Source organism: Mrakia frigida (assembly GCF_051309035.1).
Source record: "Mrakia frigida strain ATCC 22029 unplaced genomic scaffold BDY24scaffold_37, whole genome shotgun sequence".
NCBI classification, from domain to species: domain Eukaryota; kingdom Fungi; phylum Basidiomycota; class Tremellomycetes; order Cystofilobasidiales; family Mrakiaceae; genus Mrakia; species Mrakia frigida.
The window spans coordinates 174,936-198,043 of record NW_027481244.1 but is presented as its reverse complement, the minus strand read 5'-3'; the positions used below and the strand labels follow the sequence as shown (position 1 = coordinate 198,043).

The following is a 23,108-nucleotide window of genomic DNA, read 5'->3' as shown; positions in this document are numbered from 1 at the left end:
CTTTCTCGGAAAGGAACGATTACTTGTAATCGAAAGTCATCACGCGTTTGTCGAAGAGATCTACGTAAGCAAAAAGGAGGGAAATCTGGTCCGACGCGTCCCAACTAGTAATCCAACCTCCTCTTCAGCACCTCCAAGATCTCCGCCCTCGTCAACTCCTTCACATCCAGCACCTTCCTAACCTTCTTCTCATCCTCCTCTCCACCGTCTTGCATCAACTCCACCACCTCCCGGAACCTCATCCCCTCCTCCCCATCTCCCTTCTCAGCAGCAGGCAACCCAACCAGCGTCCCCATCTCCCTCATCTTCCTCCAGGGTCTCTCCACTCCCTTCCCACCTCTTCCCGCCCCCTTCGCAGCAGTAGCGGACCTCAAACCAATCCTCGAACTCTCAATCCAAGCCTGAACCTCGCTCTCGAACTCCTTTCCCCCGACTTCGGAGAACTTGGACCATCCAGCCTTGACAGCTCGTTGGATGATGTGGTAGGAGAGGTGGGAGACGATGGATCGATAGAGAGTGGCGGAGACGTAGGTTGAAGGTGGGAGGAGGGTGGAGAGGTAGGTGAGGTGGGTCGAGAGGATGGTGAGAGGAGTGAGGAGGGTGGGAGGGAGGGTGGGTTGATCTTCTGAGTCGGTGGAGAGGGGAGCGGGAGCGTCCCAGCGTCTGAGAGAAAGAACGGGGCGAGATGGGAAAATCGAGGAGCGTAAGTTCAGGTCGAGGGAAAGGAGACGGAGGGCAAGAGGGGAGAAAGGAAAAGGCGTACTGACCTCGACAGATGAGCTTTCAGCTCGTGCTCTACTTCGTGGCAGACGTGCTTGACAAGCATCTCCTCGGTTCTAGCAGCAATGAGCCCAAGCGTTGAGATCTGAGAGTCGAAGATCGTTCCTTCGATCGCTGAGAGCCCTCCAGCAGAGAGAGCGGGGAGTCCTTCGACAGGGGCAGTTCGAACTCGAAGCGAGGCGTCCGAGTTGATGTCGGCCCAGAGTTGGACGAAGAACTGCAGCACAAGAGGCAATACCGTGACGAGAGTAGAGTCAGCTCGAGCCGGCGGTGCAAGAAGGAAACGAGCCGAAAGGCGCGTCGAAGAGAAAGACCGAAGACTCACCATTTCGTCTCCCCACCCTTCCAACCCCTTCATCACCCATCTCACACTGACTAAAGCCTTGCACAAGCTGCCCAGTCCTTGCACACCCTTCAAAGCCGTCGTCTCAGCCATTCCGTTCGGGTTCGACGCATGGCCAGCAAGAGCTCCAGGGACGATTTTGGCGAAGGAGGAGGCGAGACGTTCGAAAGCGTTGAGGGAAGACGAGATTCGAGAGGAGTAGGCGACGAGGAGTGGGAGTTGAACCTCGGTGAAGAAGAGGAATCGGTGCTGAGGCGAAGGGAGAGGAGAGTATCGATCTGTGTGAGAGGAAGGAGACGGGCTAGCAGAACGGTCAGATCGTCGAGCTGCCGAAAAAAGGACCAGATCTCTGCAAGAAGGCGAGCTTCCAGAGGAAAAGACGTACCCGTTATCTGACCCAGCAGCTTGATCATACCCAGCGAGCTCCTGGTCGGCCTCCATCGATCTTCGGTAGGGGTCGACGCGTCCTTCTCGTCGTCGTCCGAGTCGTCTCCTGCTCCGCCAACTCCAGACATCTCGATCTCAAGCTCGAAGGAATCCAAGATCTTCCAGGCTTCCTGTGAGTTGGTGATTCGTCCATACTCCTCGAGCGAGACTGTGAGAAGAGGAAGCACACGAGATGGGAAGCGAATCAGCGACGGGAAGAAGAGACACAAAGACGCTTCGGCTTCGACCTCAGAGTGCAAGCTCGGAGAGACAGGGTTGACTCACATTCCTTCTCTCCATCGATCCAAGCTCTGAACCAGTCCTCTCGTCCGAGAACAACACCGGCAGCCAATCCTTCCCACTCCTTCGCTCCAGCCGTCTTCCCTCGTCGACCAGCCCAAGTCTTTGAGACGTCGTAGCCTTCCGATCGGATGGAGTGATCGAAGACGAGAGTTTGATGGATCGTGTGGGCGAGGAGAGCTGGGTGTTGAGGAGGGAGGAGGGAAGGGATTCGAGCGAGGAGGAGGTTGGTTGGGAGAGGGAGGAGGGAGGAGATGAACTCGGACTGAAAGGAAGAAAAAAATCGGGATGGCCTGTCAGTGTTTACGAGGCAAGATCGGGTAGGTGGGACGCTGGGCTCGAAACTCGTAGGGTCGAAGGTAGAGGTGAAGAGAAAGAGAAGCTGAGACGCAACTTACCAACGGATCAACGACGTCGGCTTCGACGCCTCCGCTCTTGAGAAGCTCTCCGATCCATTCGACGATGGTAGGACGGAGGTCGTGGATGAGATTGAGGAGGTGGGTGAATGGCCATTCGGGCTGTCGAAGCGCAAGGAAAGTTGGTTGGGAAACGAGGAACGAAGTCAGCCCGGTCTTCAACGCAAAACGACCGCTCGATCAAAGAAACGTACCTTGTCCAGTCTGTTCGTCGCTCTCTCTCCTTCGAAATGGAACCTCCACCTCTGTTTGATCGGCTCGAGGAGAGCCTCCATCGGGTAGAGACCTCCTGACGAGAAGAAGTCTCCGAGACGATCTTCGGGACGATGGATTTTCTCGCCTCTGGTTCCGAGAGAAGAGAAGGCAGAAGAGAAAGGGAAGGATAAGGAAGAGTTAGCCAGAGATCTCAGGCAATTCCCACCGGGGTTGGGTAAAGAAGGGCTCTTGAAGACGCACTCGAGTTGAAGAGCAAGGAGAGAGAGGAACGTCCGATTGAAACGCTCGACGTCGACTTGAGGAGTGACGGTGGTAGGTTTGAAAGGCCAAGAGGTTTGGGTAGAAGCGAGAACGAGATCACTGTACAGAGGGAGAGGAGGTGGAGGTCAGAGGAAGATCGAAGGAGTGTGTGAAGGTCTCAAAGGGACGTGAAGGGAACGAGAGTCAGGATGGAGGAAGGAGATCGCAACGCACTCTGAAAGTTTCCTCCTCAATCCAGACCAAGTCCTCTTCAGCAGATCTACCGCTAGGTTGGGAAGCGTCGACCCGTCGGGAAGGTTGGACCTCAAACGAAGGACGAAGTCGTAGAGGATTCGATACGTCGGGAGGGTCGAGAGAGGGTCGCTCCTTCCGCTGAGACCTTGAACCTCCTCGCTACAAACAGCACCCAAACCCCATACAAGTCAGCTTCCCTGCACTCTCAAAAGACTGTTCGTGTGACTCCAAAACTTACCTGAGTGCCAGCAACCTCTCGACGACCTCAAGATACTCCTCTCCGAGCTGAGACTCCTCCAGCGCAACGAGCAGAAGCTCAGCCGTTTCGAGAAGAGTATATCCTCCAGCGTTTGACTTGAAAGGTGAGGTTGATAACGGATCTTCGAGTTGGCCCAGGAGAGCTGCTACGAGATCTGCGAGCTCGTGCCGAGAGAGGGCAACCTCCCGAGCTGAGGCAAGAAGGGAGGAGGTTCGAAGGAGAGCAGAGTTGAGCTCGATAGGAGTGGTTCGGGAGGATTCAGCGAGCTGCGAGACATAGATATGAAGGAAGGGGGATCGAGGGTCAGTCTGTGAGCTTTGAATTTTGAGACTAGGAGGGAGGGAGAGAAAATACCTTTGCGTCGAGAGTGTTGAGCTCATGCTGAGTCGCCTGTCGATCTTGATTGAGCTGTTCGTCCCGAATGAGATCCTCCCAGCATCCATACGAAGACGAGATGGACTCCACGGCTCTTGATTGAGATAATGATGGTGAAGGGAGAGCGAAGAGGTGAGGGAGGAGCGAGGAGGAAGCCATCGCGAAGGAAGGAAGGGGGGGGGAGAAGATGGAAGTTGGGAGCCAAACAACGTCGCCTGCTCCTCAAACGGCCAGCATCGATTTCACAGCTTTTCATGAGGAGCTCATGGTAGTGAATTAACTCTTATCCGACGAAGTCTCATTGCTACTGATCCAAAAGAGTAGGCATATCGTCGACGAGCTCGAGGGAACAGAACGAACGAAGGTCGAAGCTCACCACCTCCTCCTTCCCTCCCGTCCTCCTCTTCCCTTTGTCTCAGACGTCGAAGATCTTATTCACTGAGAACTCTGCGTGTATGTTTCCCTAATCGATCAGAAGCTGATGCAGGCTTCTACGGGCTTTCGATTACATACTTTTCGCTCGAGTAGCCCAACGCGCCGGACCTCTTTGCTTTCCTCTCTCTCCTCTTTCTCGGTTCGTCACATCCTCTGATGGATATCCCACATCTACTATATTTTGAGCTACTTAATCGTGTTGAGCTCTCCGCTTCTTCATCTGCAGGCTCAGAACCTGCTTCCTCCCGTCTCTGCGTCTCGCTCGCACGCCTGCTGGAACCAAGGCCGCCCTTTCTCCCCTCTCTCCCTCTTATCTTCTTCTTCCCCACCTTCTACGGCCCGAAAAGGCAGCCATCGAGTGGAGGGAAGGTGGAGGTGAGATCGTTGCTGCAGAATGGTACGATTTGCCTCACTGCGTCTCCCCGGAATCGTAACATTCTTGCGTCGTCGCTCGCGCCCGACCAGCTCTCCCTTTCCTTTTTCTTCCCATCTCTTCTCTTCTCCCCCGACACCAACCCACACTCTTCCTCTCCCTTCACTCATCTTCCTCCTCATCAACAGAAATGGCTCCCAACGCGTCAGGAGCCCTCAAACAGTACGCTTCATTCAGCCCTCGACAGCAAAGCTCATACTGAGAATCGCCTGGCAGAGTACGAAAACGTTGTGAATGGTGAGGCTATACATCTCGTCCTCTCTTCTGAACTCTTCAACCTTCTCTGACTTCCTTCTGGTCTTTTACAAACGCGTCGTCGTGCTCTTCATCGTTCTTTCCCTCTCAGGCGCGAGTCTCCCTCTCTTTCTCGTCCCATCGCTTCCTCAGCACTCCTTTCTCTGAGGCTGATCTCACTCTTGCCGTCAAACTCCTCTTTCCCTCCAATACTACGACGGCTGCACTGAGCTTTACAAGTACGGATGGGCGTGAGTTTCGTTCCCACAGTGTCTGTCCGACCTCTGTCTGACGAGTTCAAGCGAGAGCTGACGGATCTCCTTCTTTGTTCTTCTCCAGTCAATCCTTCTACTTCTGTCGGTTCTTCAAAGGAGAAGCTTTCTCTGCTGGTGTGAGTGTCCCCTCCCTCTCCTTTCGCTGTTCATTTTCTCGTCGAGTCGTTCGTCGAAGCATCCCTCTCCCATCCCGTTCTTCCTTTCTCCTTCTTCTCTTCCGCTCTTGCTCTCCCTTCAGTCTCCTCCCTCTCGCCACCTTACCTCCGACTGACTGTTTCTCTCTCTTTCCCCTCCCAGCTCGCTCGTCACGAGCACTACCTTTCGGCTCGAATGAACATCCGGCCTGGAATGAAGGTTCTCGACGTCGGATGCGGAATCGGAGGTCCAGCTCAAACTATCGCTCGATTCTCGGACGCCAACATCACCGGCATCACCCTCAATCAGTTCCAGTGCGACCGAGCGGCCAAGTCACAAAGCAGCAGGGCTTGCAGGATCAGTGTCGATTCGTTCAAGGAGACTTTATGAAGTTGAGCAAGAGGTTTGAGGAAGGAAGCTTTGATGCTGGTGAGTCGGGGGGTTTATCTCTTCAGTTGTTGTCTTCGACGCTGGTTTGAGCTGGGCTGAGCTCGACGCGACGACCGACGAGCCGATCTTATCATCTTCTTCTTTCGTTCGCCCGTTCGTACAGTCTACGCCATCGAGGCTACCGTCCACGCTCCTACCTTCGAGGGTATCTACTCTGAGATCTTCAAGGTCCTTAAGCCTGGAGGAGTTTGTGGGATTTACGAGTGGGTGATGGTGAGTCGCCGCGTCCCTCATTCGAACTCTTTCTCTCGTTGTATCTCCTTTTCTCCCTTTTATGGAGCTCAAACTGACATCCTACTCGACTTCTTTACAGACCGACAAGTGGGACCCCCGAAACCCTGAGCACAAGATCATCGCTCATGGAATCGAGGTGAGTGTTTCCGCTTTCTTCCTTCATTGTTGACTCGACTCGTCTTCAAGATCAATGATCTTCGCGTATCTTATTCCGTTCAACGAGCGAGAACTGACTCATTTGCCTTTGTTTCTTACCGTTGGATCTAGGTTGGAGACGGTATCGCTGAAATGCGAACTCAACAGCAAGTTCACGACGCGTTCGTCTCTTCTGGATTTGAGAGTGCGTCCTTCTTCCCCTTCCTCCTCCTTCGCTTCCCTCCTCGGCTTCTCACGCTACCACTCACTTTTCTCGGTGTCTCCTCTGCACCAGCCTGACCTCCTCTTCCCCCTCTGTTCCTTCTCCTCCTCCTTTCTCCTTTCCCTCCCACCCCCTTCTCTGCCTCTTCCCTCCCCAGTCCTCGTCGAAGAAGACCTCGCCGATAGAGGAGATGCCGTTGACTGGTACTTCCCTCTCGAAGGAGATCTTTCCAAGGCTCAAACTCTCTACGACTACCTCACCGTCTTCCGAATCACCAAGCTCGGGCAGTTCATCACTCACAACGCGCTTTGGGGGGGATGGAGAAGGTCGGACTTGTTCCCAAGGGTACTCACTCGGTTGGAGAAAAAGTGAGGATCTTGTCCGAGTACTTGGTGGAGGGAGGCAGGCAGAAGGTGAGTCTTTGCTTTGGGGAGAGGGAGGAGAGAGGACGACGCGCTGACCGATCTCCTCCTTCGCTTCGTTTCCAGCTCTTTACCCCGATGCAGTTCTACTTGGTTAGGAAGCCACTATAATGAGTAAACGGCTTGCTTACGTAGCGTGATTGATGGCTCGTTCTTGACTTGCTGTGAAGAGCATTGGCAGTCGTCTCGTCTGGCGACGCGTCCTCTCTCTCTCTGTCTCATCTTCTCCTCAGTTTGACTTCCCTTTTGCCCCTGGACTCTTTCGAGGAGATCTTAGGTCCAGCCGTGCTGACTGCTTCTCCCTTCGGACCTGAAAAGAAAAACAAGTAACCATGAGCCATCAAAACGAGAACGACGCGTCCAACTCTTCTTCCCCTGGAGACCCCGAAACCACCTGATTTTCTGACAGAACCTCAGGAATCCAGGGCGTTTTGGGGTCTCCGAACCCCTTCTGCTTACGGAACCGTGGACGAGGAGGAGATGGGGAAGGCGGGAAGGACGATCCGAAGGGTCGACGAGGGCCGTTCGAAGGTTTACTGGAAGGGGATGGCGACTGGAGTGGAGGAGGTGGAGGAGGAAGTAGAGGATGGCTGAGAAAGAGTAGTAGACTTGGCTCCAACCTTCGTTTAGTTCTAGTTGAAAGACGAGTTCGATACGATGCGAGAAATACAAAAAAAAACGAACCAATGGAAAATTCAGCAAGTTTTCTTCAAGACGGTTGGCCTCAAGGTTACGCTCTTTACCCCATCGTCTATCTCTGGGATGCTTTTGGAAGGTTTTCAACTTTGCCTTCGCGACGAAAGAAGGGAAGAAAGACGCGTGGGTTCCGCCCCCCTCCCCCTTCGTGGCCTCACCTCAAACCCCGTCAGTCGCCACCCCAACAAGAAACCAAGCTCGTGAGTTCTACTTCCTTTCATCTACATCGTAGGGCCTCTAGATTGTCGGTCGTCTCTCGAGATGGCCGACTTCGCTATCCGCGGTGGTCTAGAAGTCCTTGAAGGAGAGCAAAGAAGGGAAGGGAAAGGGAGGGGAGGGCGAAAGAAAATCCCGTCCCTTTCTACAGCAGCAAACTTTCACTGACCGTCATTCTCTTTCTGAGCCGAAACACAGGTCTATCCGCTTCCTCCTTCGAGCCCTCAAAGCATCAACTACGGAGTGCGTCTACGATCGGCCACGTCTTCTTCGAGCACCAAAGGTGAGCTGGCCTCCCGTTTTCCTCCTTCTCTCTCGAACGCGTTTGGCTCGCTGGAGTACCATCGCATCACCTTGAAACGGTGCGAGCTCGATCCCACTGCATTGAGCTTTCTCCTCGAGCGTCCGCGTCTTCGATGAACTCGTTTCGAAGGAGGAGCAGAGGCTCAAAGGAAGGGACGGCTGGTCCCACCCTTCCGTTCCTCCTCTGACCGCAACGTCCTTGGAAACCCTCCTTCTCTGCGGAGGTGATCTCTATGGGATCCTTTCCCTATCTCTTCCAACTCCCTACCAGATCTCAACTTCATCTTAATGCTGCCTCGTGCGGGACGAGATGGAGCGATCCAGGGAAAGGTCGAGGTCACCAGCGTGGGCGCTAGCCCTTCCCTCCCTTCTTCCCACCCTTCTCGCATCCCTTATCTATCTCCTCTGCTTACTGACTCTTCTGTTCCACCTCTCTCAACCTCCCTTAGATTCGTTCTAGTTCCGTCATTTAAATCGACGCTTCAAGAGCGCAACCCTTCGAGTGAGTCGCCGTCCCTCTTTCCCTCCCTCTTCTTCCTTCTTTCTTCCTCCACGAGTACGAAAACGTCTTCGTGCCAGACTGACACCGACTTCTTCTTCTTCACCTCTCGTATTATCACTCTCTTTCACAGACCTTCGTGTCGAGAGATTCGTCGTTCGGTCGGGTCGTTCGAATCGTCAAGCCACGTCGAGGTTTTTCGTTCCTTTCTTCACCTCGTAAGTCTTCGTCCCTTTCATCGTTCCATCCCCTTGCCCATTTCATACTTGAGATCTCGGCTCTTGGCACGTCCTCTCCCACTCGAAAGGCTGATTCCGTTTTTCTCTCTTGATTTGATCGTCGCAGTTCGTCGTCGTCTTGGTTCATCCTCAATCGTCGCGTGTGAGGGAAAGCCATGTTGTTTTGAACAGCTGGGTTCATCGGTGAGTTCTTTTGGTTCATCTTGGTTGGAGATGGGTGGCTGTAGAAGGAGTGGGGGTGGGGGAGGAGACGAAGCAGAAAACCGCAAAGCTCTCGACGCAGGCTGACTCTGTTCTTCTCCCTTCGCCGTCTCTCTCTCACTCTCATCCCCGAGCTCAGCTATTCCTCAAGGCCCTATACTTTGTTCCCACCATCCTCATCCTCATCCTCCTTCTCATGGGTCTCGGCGTTCTCAGTTCACTCCTTTCCCTTTGAGGTTCGTTCGTTTCCGTCTCCCCTCACCACTTCCATCCGTAGAGCTTCTTACTGACCTCACCTTTCTCGCTTTCTGCCCTTCCTCTCAGATTGGCTCTGTCTACTCAGCATCTGCTGAGAGATCGGAGCTTCGCTCATCCTCGAGGGTCGTGATGGCTTCTCGTCGACGCGTCCCTTCCTCCCGTCCTCCTCTGGTCCTCGTTTCTCGTACCCTTGTTTCTTTCGTTGATCTCTATTTAGCACATGTACGCTCCGGTGCAATTAACCCCTGCTCTCCCTAACGGACTCTACACCCTTTCCGTACCCTTCGTTTGTGCGACGCGTCTCCTTTCACCTCTCCCTCTTCATCGCCTTTAGTCTATCTTCTCGTAGGGTTTCGGTGTCGGCTAGATGGCGGATGTTCGATTCGACGGTTCTTCAGTTGGTGTGCCTCGTCTCTTCCTTCTCCTGCTGACTCTCGGTCTCGTCATCGCCGTCCTCCGAGCTCTGCGCAGTTTCCAACGGAGGTATATCTTCAGAACAACTTCGGTTTGGACGGGAGGGACGACACTGAGTGGTTCTCAGCTTCGGGGCCGAACTGGACGCGTCGAGATCTCGTTCGTGTCGGCGGACAAAATCGCTTCCTTTCCTCAGCGCGTATCCTTTTCGCTAAGTTTCTTCGTCGACTCTCATTCGTATCTTTGACCGAGGCTTCCTCCCAATCCGATTTCCCTCTCCGTCTTGCAGATTTACCCCCGTTGTCGCCTCCGTCAATTCGATCCTCCTTCCCTTCGGCTTCATCCAACCCTTTCGCCGAATAGATCCTAGGATCTATACTGTGCAACAGGTTGGCTAAATTCATCGCACCCTCCACGAACCCTCCCGGAACTTCGCCTTCCCTCTCGTCTTCGCCTCCGCTTTTTTTAAAACCGAGATTTCTCGTCGTCTCGTAGACAACCTCTTTGAATCTATATACCCCTGGTTTCTCACAGGGGTTATCAAAAACGGCACTCTTCCCCTCTCTCTTAGAAATTCCGCCCCTTGCACGAATTCAACCCTCCAGTCCTGCGAATCGACGCGTCGCCCGAGCTCCCAACCTCTCGAGCCCTTCGGCAGCTCCAAGTCCATAAACGCACCGTCTAGACAAGCTAATGCTCATAAAGCTATCCTGCTTGACTTCGATTAACATTTGGCCCGTCGATACGAAAAATCTTCCCTCTTGTACGAATTCAACCCTCCTCTCCTTCCCGTCCAATCGACAGACAGATCCTTGACTGCTCAGCCTCACGCGCAAGCTACTCGAATTAGGACGCATTCTTGTGATGAGTAGATGACCGTCTGAGTCAGTCAGTAGGATGAAGGTGGGGCGAGGACGAGGAGAAAGCGACGCGTCGTGACTTCGTTTCAGCCCTCTCACAGATCGCACAGAAGTTGTCGTGACCTCAGAACGTTCCGAATCAACTTTCAGTACAACATGTAGTTTGGGAGAACGCTGCTCGGTCATCTTGAAAAGCCTTGCACGAATTCGACCCACTTTGCACGAAACCAACCGACGCGTCGCATTCAGATTCTATCTCTTTACAAGTCGGAAACGTCTCTTGGATTTTTTGCATCCACTGAAAATGGTTAGATTACTGTGCGCATCCGAGATGAGTCCCATAAACTATCCGGTTTCGAGTTTTGCAAGAAATCAACCCTCCTTGCACGAAATCAACCCAACCCCTTCTCGATACAACCGTCTTGCCCAGGCCTCGTTTTCACGGTCTCTCTCGATTCTAGTAGCGATAGGGACGAAGCTAAACTTTTTCAAAAGGCTGTGCGAAACCTTCTCAGGCTTTCCTTGCAGGGAAAGGAAAAGTCGGAGTTCTAAATCGATTCAACTCACCTCCTCGCCATTTTTCACTTCCTCCCTCCCATCCTTCTTTCCCTCCCTCCCATCTCCCTTCCCTCTTCCCCCTCTCTCTCTTCCCTCTCTCTCTCCTCCGAGGCTCTGTATTTCGGCCAGAACCGCTTTCTTCTTCCTCGAACAAAGCGAAAGAAGAGTCGCTTCGTCGCCCCTCAACGCTCAGCTTTCCGTTCCCAGCTCCTTCACCTCCATTCTCCCACCCGTCCTCCTTCCGCTCTACCCAAAGAAAGATCTACAAATACCTCTCCTGCCCGTTGTTGTCAGTCTCAAACCTTCCCCTGCATCACTACCATCTTCTCGAGACGCTGCGAGGCGCGTTCCGAGCTCAGCTGATCCGTTCTTCCCTTTCCTCTTCATCTTTTCTTCCCTCCCTTCTAGACCCTCTTCAAGTTCATCGACTGCTTCCATCTACTTCCTCTCATTCGACTGGACTTCTCTTGATTCGTGAGTCCTGGGATCTCGACCGGAAAGCTAGCGGGGAGGACGAGCTCAAACAAGGAGTCGTTCAACTTCTCCTTTTGCGAGGAAAAGCTGAGTTCTGACTTCCTACCGTTTGTTGTTTTTCTTTCGGAAGAACCTCCGATCTGCTATATCCTTTTCGCTACATCATGCCTCACGGTTCGTTCTCCGCGTCCGTCTTACGCAGGCGTCGATTGATTTCGAGCTCACAACCCTTGGTACCCTTCTTCCTCCCTCTCCCTCACCTCTTCTTTCAGAACGAGACTGGAGATGGCCAGAGGACATCGACGAGGGCAGCCCTCTATCTGGAATTTCTCGGTACGGAGTGCCTTTCAATCCCAAGAGTAAGTCCTTTTTCTACGAACTCGCCGGATCTGGTGTCGAAGAAAGACCTTGAGCTGACCTCCTCCTCCTCCTCCACTCGTTCTCCTTCGTTACCCCTCCTTCTTCTTCTCTTCTTCCTCTCCTCCTCGTCGCATCCGCTCGTTGCATATCCTGAACACTTACAGTCAGAGATGCTACCCTCGATAACAACACCGACGATCTAGAACCTACGGAGAAGAGGAAGAAGACGCCGTGAGCTCGCTCTCCTCCTACCCTCTGTCCCTTTCCTCTGCCGTCAGAGACTCATCGATCCCTCTCCTTCACTTCCAGAAATCCTCCACGACCACCGAATACTCAAGCCTCCGGGATCTTCAGCAACCCTTACACCCAGGACGGTCGATCTGGACCCAAGAAGAAGAAGAGGAGGACGGCGAAGGCAATCGAGTCCTTCGACGACTTGAACGGGGAGGAACAGTCGAGCCCGAATCCAGAGATGTGGGTGTCGGAGCCGGATCTTTACGTCTGTGCTGAGCCTGGTTGTGACGAAGAAGTGAGTCCCGTCTTTCCCATACAGCACCTATCTCGTTCGACAACGAAATGGTGAGCTCACGCTCGTCCTCCCTTCTTTCCAGCTCTTCATCGCCGTCGACGGTCAAACCATCCTCAAACACTACGAACAACAACATTCAGACTCTTTTCATCGTCGACGTCAAGATCTGCTGAAGAAGGGAGAGACCTTCATCCCGTTTGATGTCTTTGTTGATGAGAGGAAGGGTGAGGAAACTCGACGAGGTCAGTTCGTTTCCGTCCTTCCTTCGGTCGAGCATCTCGCAAAGTTTCCCTTTGCTGACCGCTTCCTTTTCACTCCCGTCCTCACCTCTACCTCATAGTAATCACTCAGATCCAAACGCTCATCCTCTTCTCTTCCGAGTCCCTCTTGCAGGAGAATCCTTCGGCTCCCATCGATTTCATCGCCTTCCCTCCTCCCAACCTCTCCTCTCCTCTCAATCTCGCACCCAAGGTTCAAGACATCCTTAGCTCTCAAACAGAACTCGTCAACGTAGATACGGATCCCACGGAGGAGGCAACGATGCTGGACGAGTCGGAGATGGAGTGGGACGAGACGAGGAGGACGGTCAGGAGAGGAGATTGCGAGGGGGGAGACGAGGATTGTGCGAGCGAAGGGAAACGACGAACCGAGTTTCGCAAGGATCTCCACCTCCCCTCACTTCAACGTCCTCTCGTCTCAATCCCTACACCCGCCAACCCGCCTACGGAGGAGGATCTCAACAGGAACATCGGAGGAAGGAAGACCCGAGACGTCCTCGACGACGCCTTCAGTCAAGTTGCTCGAATCTCCGTCGACCGGTATGAATCTGTTCCTGATCCTGTCTTCACCGAAGAGGATGTGAGTTTACCACTTCTTTCCTTCACGTCCTACCTCTACCGAGGGAGGAAGAAGTCCACGAAAGACGACAAACTGACTCCTCTGTTCGACGCGTCTTGATTCTCGCTTCTTTCAGCTCAAGTCTCTCGATACGATCCACAAGCTCATGGACGCCGTCCTCCTTCCTGGGTCGGAAGCTCGTAACGAGGATGGGACTCCAGCTTTCGGTTCGTCTCTTTTTCTACTACAGCGGTCTTAGTCGACAAAAGCCTGACCCTTCCTCCCTCCTTCGCCTTCTTCCCTCTCTCTCAGGCTATCAAGGTCCTTCTGAGATCCCGATTCTCGTACCCGATAGGAACAACCATTTTCCTGGTCAATCCGTGCTGAAGCTGTCGACAGGGTTGTCCAAACCTATCGCGAGTCCAAGTCTCTTGCTCTCCTTCTCCCGAACGCGTGAGCTCACCGACCGATTTTTTCGTTCTTCCTCCTCTAGATGGCAATCCTTCAGACCTTCGGAGTCTCTAACCTACACCCATGGAATCGATCGAACGGAGACCTTCACCCAGGCGACGACACTCATCACCCACAACCCCTTCAATGGTGTCACACCGCCGAGGTCAGTTTCTCCCTCCTTCTTTCTCTTTCATTCGTTCAACTTTCCGATGACTGACTCGTTTTGCTCTCCCCAACCGATCTTTATATTTCCCTGTCAGGTCCTATTCAAGGCACTCTCGGTCTTCCCTGGTCTCGAGAAGGAGATGGTCTGGGGAGATCTCCTGCTCGAGACGTTTGGAGCCGATCGTCGATGCTCGATTGCTCAGTCATGGCAAACCAACCAGGCTCTCATCGGTCTCAAGCGGCTTCGAGTACTTCAACCGAAACTCTACGTCCAAGGGTCTCGATTCGGTCTCGACGTTCTCTGCCTGTGAGTGGCCGTTTTCCTCTCTCATCGACGTGTCGACGCGTCGAAGCTGAGCGCTCTTTCCTCTCCTTTCCTTCCTCACAGCAAAGACTTTAAGAGACCCGAGTCCCAACACGTCGACATGACCTTCGCTTTCTCGGGATGCCCCGTGATCTACTCCCACAACTTCCTCTCGACGTCGAGTTATCCAGGACATCCGACCCTCTCCTTCCCCAAGCCCCACCTCTGCGGAGCGGACTTCGACCTCAACGGTTACTCCGACTCTACCACCACCCTCCTCAGCTACCTCCACACCTTCTCTGACATCGAAATCATCCTCAGACCGCGACCACCACCTCCCGACGGAGACTTCGTCGCGATGGGAAGGAGGATCGCTGCCGAGGCGCGCGTCGAGACGTTGGCGAGGATCGATCAGCTTCAGCAGGAGATGTTGAGGAGCATGAACGCGGAGAAGATGCGTTTGTCGAGACCAATTAGGTTCACTGTCCCTCAGCAGATCCAGCAGCTAGTCGGGAGGGAGAAATCTTCTGGCTGTGAGCACGCTCTCTCCTTCTCATTTTCTCTCCTTTTCTTTCTTTCTCAAGTTCTCACTGACGAACGAACTCACTTTGTCTCTCCTTTCTCTTACAGGTATCTTCCGCTTCGAGGACATGGCTGAGGATCTACAACATCTCGTGGATCAAGGCCTCCTCGGTGGTGCTGAGGAGCGAAGGAGGATTGGAGACGACGGACTCTCGATTCTTGCTGCTCTACTCAGAGCGTGGGCATCTTTCTCGAACCTGAATCACCTAGCAGCGTTGGAAAAGTGTGAGTCTACCTCTGTCGTCTTCGATATCTCTGACTCTGACTCTCTCTCTCTCTCTCTTCGTCTCTTTTGCTGGCGCGTCCGTCCCTTTTCATTGAACAACCAGTCCGACCGACTACTACCCTCGAAACCGAGTCTCGTAACTCAACTCTCAGGAGGTGAGTACCAATCTCTACAGTTTGCTCCTACGCTTCTCGGAGCTTTGCCTCAACTAGCTGACTCCTCTCTTCTTCTTCCTTCCCCCTCCTCTCCTCTCGCACAGAGCCAAGGACCTGCTTTCGTACAAGATTCTCGCTCGCTCCGCCGAACTCTCGATGCACGAAGACCTGTTCTTTGACAAGCTCAGGGCGTTCGTCGTTCAACGAGGAACGGGTCGACGCAGAGGGAAGGACTCAAGACCTCGAGCGACGAACGAGCAAATCGGACCCTACATCGCTCGATCCGCTGGCATCGCCGACTCGGAATCTCGCCACTTCTACTCCTTCCACCCGGAGGGAGTCGCCAAGCTCGGTGGAACTCGAGCTCCCCTCATCAAGGCGTGTGGGATGATCCTCAAGAACACCGCCGGTCGAGAGAGGCTTGACGTTTCCTGCGTCTCTTGTCGAGGAGCTGGGCACCCTTGCTTGATTCCTTTCGAGCAAGCTGTCGTGGAGGGCTACGTCGACGAGACCCACGGTCGGATGGTGCTTGGTATGTACGCTGATGCGAGGGAGAAGAGGAAGGCGAGGTTGGAGGACAAGGAGGGGAGCAGCAGTGGTTGACGGGTGAGGTTCGTTCGTCTCGCTTCCTTTTTTTTTTTTTTACAATCTGACACACCTTATCTCTCGCTATCTACTAGATCACCTTCGATCGATCTACCTCTCACCGTCTCGGTCTCGATCTTCCCTCCGTCTTCTCCCCTCTCCTCTCGCCTCTCGTCTTCGTCGGATCGTTGCTCGTCCAACTTGGTTCGTTCCACTCCTCCTCATCGACAATACATCACGACCTCCAACCTCGGGTTTTATTTTTCGTTCCTTCTGTGAGTCGTTGTGTTCCTCTTCCCGCTCCGCCGCTTGACTCTTGAGAAGACTGACTCGTCTCCTTTCCCGACTGCCTTCAGATCGCTGCTACGTCTTCGCCTACGGTCAGCTTTGATCAAGCTTCCCTACGGAATCTTACGTATACGTGAGTCCGCTTCCTGTTACTCTCCCTTCCCTCTTCCTTGTACTTTTCGTCCAAAGCGGCAGCTCGTCTGACGCGTCTTTTTCCTTTTCCTTTTGTTTCCGTCAGGCCTTCAGGACTCGATTTAACGACCATGATGACATGCCCCTTAACTTTCGAATCACTCTTCTTTTGGCGTGGCCATGATTTTGGGGTGTAAGGTGTGTAGAAGGAGGAGGGAAAAAGAGAAAGCAGAAAGGAAGAAAAGCGAGAGTTCTAGAAATCCTTCCGGGCTTCTTGAAGCTACCTCTCGTTTATGGTGCTCTTGATAAATCCATGACATACGAAATATACATAGAACTCAGCGAAAAAACTGAGTCAAAACGAGGAGAAGCCGAGAGGAGACGAGAAGGAGAGACGCGTCAAACTGCTTTCTCCTCCACGCTACATTTCCCTTTATCAACGCCGTTGCACCCCTTAAAGCGACCACAGATAGCACACGGAACGGTACAAGGAGTTTTACAATCGTCGGTCGTCTTGTGTCCGTTGCAAGAAGAGGTCAGGCAGCGTCGACATTTCCGCCTCGCTCGCTTTCGATCCTCGTCAGGAACCAAGCGCTGTCATCTCTCTGGAGGAGTTTCCGAGGGTCCAACGCTGTAAACGATAAAAGAAGGACGTCAGACTTCTCTGAGAACCAAATAAATAGTCGTTCAAAGTATGAGCAGGGACGAACTCGATGTTGGCAGTCGATGAGGCTGAAGCTTGACGTCGCCGGCTTGAGGAGGTTGAGTCTCGATCCGACGCGGTGATGCTGTAGAAAGAGCAACAGAAGAACCAGGCTTCAGTATTGAGTCGATCGATCTCAGCGAAAGATACCTAAGAGAAGGAGACAATCACCGAGAAGAAGACGACGACGACGCGACGGAAGCCTCAGCTGGAGTAGTCGACAAAGGACCAGCTCTGAGTGAGAGAAGAACAAAGCCGACGTCAGCTTTTGATCATAAGCTTTGAAAAGCTTCGACAGAGAGCGGGAGAACTGAAGCCGTAGACTCACCCGCCGCCTGACGAGACCGCTGCCTGAGTCCCGACACGTCGAGATCGCTTCACTTTCGAAGTGCTGTCCGTGAGCTCCGACGAAAAGAAACGGATACGTCAGCACCTGGAACGAGAAGGTATCGAGTAGAAGGTACACACCCAGAGGTAGACGAAGAGGAACCAGAAGCAAGGTCGGTGGCCTGAGTGGACCTGTCGGACGCGTGACGAAAGAACGAGTCAGCATCTAAAGACGACGAAACACGATGGTTTGAGCTCACGTTTGAAGTGGAGGTATTGGACGAGATATCGGAACGTCGAGCGAGAGGGAGGAGGGCAAGTCCGCTAAAGAATCCGCTCCGTTTGATGGAGTTGGTTGGACGGATGAGGGAATGGAAGATGACGATGGAAAGGGGATCTCCGGGTTGTTGAGAGCCGTACGCATCTCCTCGATCCTTCGAATATCGTCCGGAGCTTTGGCTAAGGTTGCTCGAGTGTTGCTGGCTTTCTCGAACCTCTTCGAGTAGGCCATGAGCATGTCGGGAGTGATGTACGTTCGTTCGACTCCGTCTGCTGTTTCGTTCCATCCTTGAGCGAATCCGACCCAGTTGACTGACGTTTTCCCTCCTCGTCCGGTTACCACGAAGGATGGCTGAGTCTTGTGGAAGTATCGCATGGCGAAGAGAGTGGTGGGAGGGAGGATAGCGAGGGCGACGCCTTGCTTCTGACGAAGCCAATCTTGACTGGCAGTCTGTTTCTTCCTCTCCGAAGGGACTGGAGGCAGAGGAGCCGTATGCCAGTTATCTCGAAGAGCATCTGAGAACGAGAGATTCGGAAAGACGGTCAGCTCAAAACGGAAAGAGCTCGAAAATGCGAGACGCGTCGCTTTCGACTCACCGGGAGTCGGACAGATCCCAAACGTCTCGCTAGTCCTCTCGTATAGATCTCCGTTCATCCATCCTCGATAGGACTCTGCTCCTGGGACGGCATCGGCAAGGTAGTTGAGGAGGACGGAGGTTCGGTTGATGAGAGAGATGTTGTGATGGAAATCCCAGTCGACTCCGTGCTCGTGCTTTGCGAAGGCCTGGAAAAAGTAGAGTGAAGCTCAGTAGAGTTTCAAGATTCGAAATGAGAGTGAAGAAATCCCCAAAGCATACCTGAAAGTTGTACTGAGTGCGATGATCCGAGAGGCAGTTGACCGTCAGCTTCGGTCCAGCTGAACAAAGAAGAGGAGAGATCAGCTCGTAGCCGTCGGAAAGGGGCGTAGAAGACGACGAGACTCACCATTCATAGGCGAGAACTTTCTAAACACATCTGCATGAGGTCCACCCTCCACCTTGTTCGTCCCTCGCAAGCAGAAGTAGGTCTGCAACCCGAACGAATCGACCTTCTTCTTCTCGTAGCACTGCACTCCGACGGCGTCCGTAACGTATCCTTCCCGACAGAGAGTGAAGATGGACTCCGTCTTCTTGAAAGCGGCAGCGTTGAAGAGTGGTTTCTGAGTGAGAGCGTCGAGCATGGGACCGAAGGTGGAGTAGACGAGGGAGAGGGTTTTGAGGAGGACGCTGGGAGGGTTGACCGTACGACGACATCGACGAAGGATCCAACCGGGTCGACGACGGAGCTGCTCCTCGAAGATCCCGAAGGAGTGATGAAGGACTCGTTCGACCTTCGCCTTGTCGTCAGGATTCCAACGGAAAGTCGCGTCGCGACAGGCTCGAGAGTAAGGGCCGAGAGCGGAGTGGTTGACGGGAGTCTTGATCATGTCGTGGAGGTGAAAGATGTCCTTCTTGATCTTCGAAGTCTGAGCGCTAGCGTCGATGGGGTTGATGAGGAGAGGGAAGAGCTCGTCGGTGATGGGAGGAGGTGGGAGGAGAGGTGGATCCGGGTCCGAGAACGCTCTCTTCTTGCCTGAAAAAAGAAGGAAAACAGGTCAGAGCTGGCTTCGAAGCAGTAGCGAGAAAGGAGAGTATGAATTCACCATTTCTGACCAAGGAAGCGTCATGAGATGCCTCCAGCATCATCACATCCTGAGAAGCCATCGCCTCGTCGTCGAACTCATCCGCTCCCTCTTCGAGACGGGTTCCTCCCTCCTCCTCGTCCTCCCAACCCTCCTCCACATCTTCAGGAGTGACCTCCCTCTCTGCTCGATCGATGGTTTGGGAGGAAGAAGCAACGCTTGGCATAGCAGAAGCTGAGGACTCGACGCCGCCGACGAGACGAGGGTCCAGAACCGTCGCGTCTCCGAAGTCCTGAGAGCGAAGAAAATGGATGGAGTGAGTTACGTGTGTACTTGACCGAGTCTAGGAAAGCCAACGTACCATCGTCCGACGATCGTGAGCAAGGAGGTGCTGGGGAACAACGACCTTGAAGCTCTCCTTCGTGAGGGAAGACCGTTGGAGTTGAGCGAGGGACCTGCACGACTTTCCTTCCTTTCCGTTCGAGGAGACATGTAGAACCGCTCCTGCTGCTGGGACGAGGACCTCCTTAACGTCGACGATGATCCGATCCTGACCTCCGGTCCTGACTTGGACGTCCCCGAGGCGGTCTGGCTGCTCGTCTGCGACGGATCCGTAGGCGGTGACGACTCCTCCGATTTGGAGAAGGATGGCGACCGACGTCCCAGCCTGAGGGGAAGAATGGAAGGGGAGGATGGTGGGAGATTCCCGAGCCTTCTCGAAAATGCAGCGGGACGCGTGGACATCCAGAGCGGCGTAGGTCTTCTGCTCGTCCGACAGGACTTTCCGTTCCCAATCGTCGGTCGTTCGAACGGAGGAGTCCTTCGGCAGGAACTTCCCCAGCACCTTCGAAGCGAGAGCGTCGAGAGATCCTGACTCGTTGCTGGGAAGAAGACCTTGTCGACGAGCGAAGTCTTTGAGATCGATGATGGTGAACGGCTGACTCCCGAGATCCGATGGGAGGTCTCCCTGACGTTGGAACCGATCTTGAAGACCTGCTCGTGGAGGAGGAAGTTGACGAGGGAGGGAGGGAGATGTTCGAGTGAGAATATCTGTTCAAGAAGAGAGCGAGAAATGAACAGTCAGCCTCGAAGAACGTGGAGACCGGACGAGCAAAAAGGTGAGCTTACCGGGATGATGTAGATCCTCTCTGGAGAGTCGTGAGAGACAACTTGAAGGATTGAGATCCCTTCTCGACGACTCATGTTCTACTCAGCGTCGATGCTAGCACAGATGAGCTCGGTGGGATCCTCCAAATCCTCGAGAGGCGACATTATCGACGCGAAGACCGACTGGACGACCTCCTTGTTGTTGAGAACGACGATCTTGGTTGAGGAGGGAAGCTTCAGCTCCTGAAGACCGTAGACCGTTGCCATGGGTGCGAGGTTGGTTCCGAGAGAGGGGAAGACCTGGAGGAGAAGACCCTTGTCCTGTCGAGAGAAAGGAGAAGAAGACGAAGTCAGGTCGAGGCGAAAGAGAGAGAGGTCTCCTTGAGATGGGAAAGACTCGCCTTCGTCGGATCGTCTGAGTAGACCACTGATGGTTCCTCGTGACCTCGAGACCTCAACGAAGAGGCGACTGAGAGAAGAGGACCGATCCTCTCGTCCCACGACTTGGTAAGAGTCAAGATTTGAGATCGGATGTACCATCCTCCCATCGCCGTGAAGAGAGCGGTGAAGATTGGGACCTCGTCGACCTTGGCGATCCGTTTGACGAGCTGTATCACAAACGAAGGTCAGCTCACTCTCGAAACGATGAGAGTTGCGAAGAGAGGGAAGGGAGGAGGGAAGACGTGCCTTGAACGAGTCATCCATCGCGAAGGTGGTTGTTGGAAGGAGCGAGGTGTGTTGATCCTGAGCAGCAGTATCAGCTTCGACCGAACGGTTGAGCATGACGACGAGGTAGTCCTTGCTGGGAACGAATCCTCCGTAGCCGTTGAGATCGCTGAAGTTGCCGAATCCTGGGAACGACGGGGGGGGACGACGAAGGAGGAAGGGGTCGATGCTCTGTTGATGCCCGCCAACCCTCGAGACCTTCGCCTCTGAGAGCCTCCTCTGCTCAAAGATCGTCTCGAGATACTGGTTTTGGATCCTGTTGAATCGACTGGTGTGACCTTCGACGAGGACGGAACGAACTCCGGCGGGTCCCATCTTTTGACGACGGCGAGGGAGAGACCGCTGCGTTGGGAGAGCATGGCTGGGAAGGCGAGTTGGAGGGAGGCGGGAAGAGTTCGGAGGATTTGAGGATCCCATCCTGACCAGGTCTCCTTGCAGGTCTTGCGACAGTAGTAGCGAGGAGTGACGATGTAGAAGTTGTCCTCGACGTCCACGACGCGTCGAGGAGGAGACTTGTCGTTGATCTCGAGAGAACCTTTGCAGCGAGGGCATCGAAGGTGAACGAGGAGGTGAGGGAGGTGGAGGTAGACTCGAGGACGATAGAGGAGAGGAAGGTTGATGTTACGGCTGAGGAGGGTGAAGACGGGATCGGGGGGATGGATCCAGAACGATCCTGCGTCGAACGACGGAGGTTTCTTGGTGCGAACTCCTTCTTTCTGTCCAAGAAGGTGGGTGATCTCGTTCGAGAAGTAGTCGTACGTGGATTCGGACATGGTACCAGGCCTGGAGAACCATGCTGAAGCGCCGAGAAGATAAGAGGAGTCAGCAATCGCGTCGACGTCTTCTGGGACCGCCTGATAGCTTTGACCGTAGGGACCTGAAAACTCACCCGTCTTCTTGAAAGCCTTCCTCTTACCCTTCGCCACCCTGCTCGGACCTTCTGCTTCACATTCTGAATCGCTTCCTCCCTCGTTGTCCTCCCAGTTCTGCGTTGCGTACGGGGTGAAGAAGTGGGCTGTGAGGCGAGATCAACGCAAGTAGAGCAAGGGGCGAGATCAGAACGAGAAGCTAACGCTCGAATAAGTCGAAAGATATAAACTTACGTGCTTGACTGAGACGAGAGGATCCCTGAAGAGACTCGAGCTCGGGAGACGGCCTCGACTCGACGTGTTCAGCTAGCGGGACCACCCCCTCCATAGCTCCTCCTGCTGGAAATTGAACGAGATCAGAGCATGTTTGGGTATGTCCTCTACCTCAGCATCCTCGACAGAGAGATGGACGCTGGGTCGATGAAGGACGCTAGAATGGGAAGGGGGAAAGGACGAACCAGCTGAGCCCCCTTCCTTCTTCTTCTTTCTCTGCTCCTCCTCAGCTCGACGCACAGCAGAGAGATCCTCAACGGAGAGCTCCCCGAACTCTTGATCGTATTCGTCGTCGTCTGTAAAATGAGGCAGTGTCAGAGAGCTCTTCGTCGACGAAAGAGAGGCAAAGAGGGAGAAGGAAAGGAAAGGAAGCTGACCTGCGTTCACCGACGCATCAAGCCTGTGACGACCTCTCGGGGGAGCATCAGGACCTCGAGGACCATCCTTCGAGCCAACAGGACGACCCTTCTTAGGTTTCGATGCAGTTTCCGGAGGTAGAGGAGGACGAGGCGGAGGGAGTAGCTCCTTCGAGGGAGGACGAGGCTCGCGGACCGGATTGGGCTGAGAGGAGGAGGGCGAAGGATTGACCACTGGAGGTGCAGAAGGGGGATTTGCTGGCTGGTTTGGCATGTTGGTAGTCGGGTAGAGTGATGGGGGTGTTTCTTGAGGGCTGAAGAGGGCTGAAGAGGAAGGGTGGAGCTATCGAAGGTGAAAGTTGAAGGAAGGAAGACGGACGTCTCCGATTTCGAGCTCAACCCCCTCCCTCCCCTCCTCTCGCGTGGTCTAGGTCAACCTATAGAGTCTTTCGGACCTCGTTAGAAGCATAGAATCGTCGAGAATACCTAGAAGTACCTCTGGGGATTTTTCAGAAATCATTGCGAGAAGATTTGCACCGCAGACGACTCTTCTCTCCTCGATGGCAGGTAAGGGCAGGTAGTGAGCTCCTTCATCCGAGCTTCGACCGCCGCTGCGTGGTCACTGAAGAAGATTTTCCGAGCTTCGAAAAGAAAGATCGCTTCCATGCATATCTGTTCACAATAGAGTCTGATATCTCGGGTCCAAATGGAAAAACGAAGGAGCAAGGAGAGGGGATGGCAGGTAAGAGGGCTGAATGGCAGGTAAGACCCACAGCCGCGGCGGGTCCCCTGACCGCTTCTTTCTTTCTTTATTCAACATTTGGGAGAAGGACAAGAGGGAAAACGGCCGCGACGGACCTTTTTGAAGCTGAAACTTCGACCAAGCTT

At 53.8% G+C, this 23,108-nt stretch overlaps 5 protein-coding genes across 5 annotated transcripts; 3 read left to right on the top strand and 2 right to left on the bottom strand.

The window, feature by feature from the left end:
- Nucleotides 1-21: 21 nt before the first annotated feature.
- Nucleotides 22-3,807, bottom strand: BDY24DRAFT_444401 (TIP-1 family-domain-containing protein). The gene is made up of 11 exons (XM_076644848.1): nt 3,590-3,807; nt 3,215-3,501; nt 2,956-3,135; nt 2,722-2,841; nt 2,460-2,607; nt 2,248-2,367; nt 1,835-2,114; nt 1,509-1,718; nt 1,106-1,401; nt 768-997; nt 22-663 (listed from the first exon to the last, which is right to left on the bottom strand). The coding sequence occupies exons 1-11, from the start codon at nt 3,767-3,769 to the stop codon at nt 105-107; spliced, it is 2,610 nt and encodes an 869-aa protein (XP_076493213.1). The 5' UTR covers nt 3,770-3,807; the 3' UTR covers nt 22-104.
- Nucleotides 3,808-4,439: 632 nt separating this feature from the next.
- Nucleotides 4,440-6,697, top strand: BDY24DRAFT_407937 (S-adenosyl-L-methionine-dependent methyltransferase; the record flags this gene model as incomplete). Its single annotated transcript, XM_076642778.1, has 12 exons — nt 4,440-4,475; nt 4,607-4,732; nt 4,944-4,963; nt 5,052-5,103; nt 5,285-5,454; nt 5,520-5,551; nt 5,676-5,785; nt 5,886-5,942; nt 6,074-6,146; nt 6,322-6,425; nt 6,488-6,577; nt 6,653-6,697. The coding sequence occupies 12 exons, from the start codon at nt 4,440-4,442 to the stop codon at nt 6,695-6,697; spliced, it is 915 nt and encodes a 304-aa protein (XP_076493212.1).
- Nucleotides 6,698-11,945: 5,248 nt separating this feature from the next.
- BDY24DRAFT_190514 (uncharacterized protein) lies at nt 11,946-14,459 on the top strand. Its single transcript, XM_076636399.1, has 8 exons — nt 11,946-12,193; nt 12,276-12,435; nt 12,534-13,051; nt 13,167-13,257; nt 13,343-13,446; nt 13,524-13,646; nt 13,744-13,955; nt 14,042-14,459. The coding sequence occupies exons 1-8, from the start codon at nt 12,137-12,139 to the stop codon at nt 14,046-14,048; spliced, it is 1,272 nt and encodes a 423-aa protein (XP_076493211.1). The 5' UTR covers nt 11,946-12,136; the 3' UTR covers nt 14,049-14,459.
- Nucleotides 13,992-15,157, top strand: BDY24DRAFT_190536 (uncharacterized protein). Its single transcript, XM_076636400.1, has 4 exons — nt 13,992-14,485; nt 14,583-14,757; nt 14,864-14,915; nt 15,020-15,157. The coding sequence occupies exons 1-3, from the start codon at nt 14,074-14,076 to the stop codon at nt 14,898-14,900; spliced, it is 624 nt and encodes a 207-aa protein (XP_076493210.1). The 5' UTR covers nt 13,992-14,073; the 3' UTR covers nt 14,901-14,915; nt 15,020-15,157.
- A 1,061-nt stretch (nt 15,158-16,218) lies between these two features.
- On the bottom strand, nt 16,219-22,307 carry BDY24DRAFT_444398 (uncharacterized protein; the record flags this gene model as incomplete). Its single annotated transcript, XM_076644847.1, has 20 exons — nt 16,219-16,551; nt 16,631-16,708; nt 16,795-16,857; nt 16,952-17,014; nt 17,092-17,142; nt 17,211-17,745; nt 17,827-18,013; nt 18,087-18,145; nt 18,214-18,840; nt 18,911-19,181; nt 19,251-19,939; nt 20,018-20,037; nt 20,100-20,317; nt 20,398-20,604; nt 20,765-20,847; nt 20,967-21,518; nt 21,612-21,737; nt 21,826-21,930; nt 22,050-22,160; nt 22,256-22,307. 20 exons carry the CDS (start codon nt 22,305-22,307, stop codon nt 16,518-16,520), a joined length of 4,131 nt encoding a protein of 1,376 aa, XP_076493209.1. The 3' UTR covers nt 16,219-16,517.
- Between the last annotated feature and the right edge of the window lie 801 nt (nt 22,308-23,108).

Bases quoted from the DNA above. Each gene is read 5' to 3' on its own strand.
- BDY24DRAFT_444401 (XM_076644848.1), bottom strand. From the start codon at position 3,769: ATGGCTTCCTCCTCGCTCCTCCCTCACCTCTTCGCTCTCCCTTCACCA. The intron at 3,502-3,589 runs GTATTTTCTCTC...TATGTCTCGCAG, and splicing joins TCAACACTCTCGACGCAAAG to CTCGCTGAATCCTCCCGAAC. The intron at 2,608-2,721 runs GTGCGTCTTCAA...TCTCGGAACCAG, and splicing joins CTCCTTGCTCTTCAACTCGA to AGGCGAGAAAATCCATCGTC.
- BDY24DRAFT_190514 (XM_076636399.1), top strand. From the start codon at position 12,137: ATGTGGGTGTCGGAGCCGGATCTTTACGTCTGTGCTGAGCCTGGTTGT. The intron at 13,052-13,166 runs GTGAGTTTACCA...CGCTTCTTTCAG, and splicing joins CTGTCTTCACCGAAGAGGAT to CTCAAGTCTCTCGATACGAT. The intron at 13,447-13,523 runs GCGAGTCCAAGT...TTCCTCCTCTAG, and splicing joins CAGGGTTGTCCAAACCTATC to ATGGCAATCCTTCAGACCTT.
- BDY24DRAFT_190536 (XM_076636400.1), top strand. From the start codon at position 14,074: ATGACCTTCGCTTTCTCGGGATGCCCCGTGATCTACTCCCACAACTTC. The intron at 14,486-14,582 runs GTGAGCACGCTC...TTTCTCTTACAG, and splicing joins GAGGGAGAAATCTTCTGGCT to GTATCTTCCGCTTCGAGGAC. The intron at 14,758-14,863 runs GTGTGAGTCTAC...TTGAACAACCAG, and splicing joins CACCTAGCAGCGTTGGAAAA to TCCGACCGACTACTACCCTC.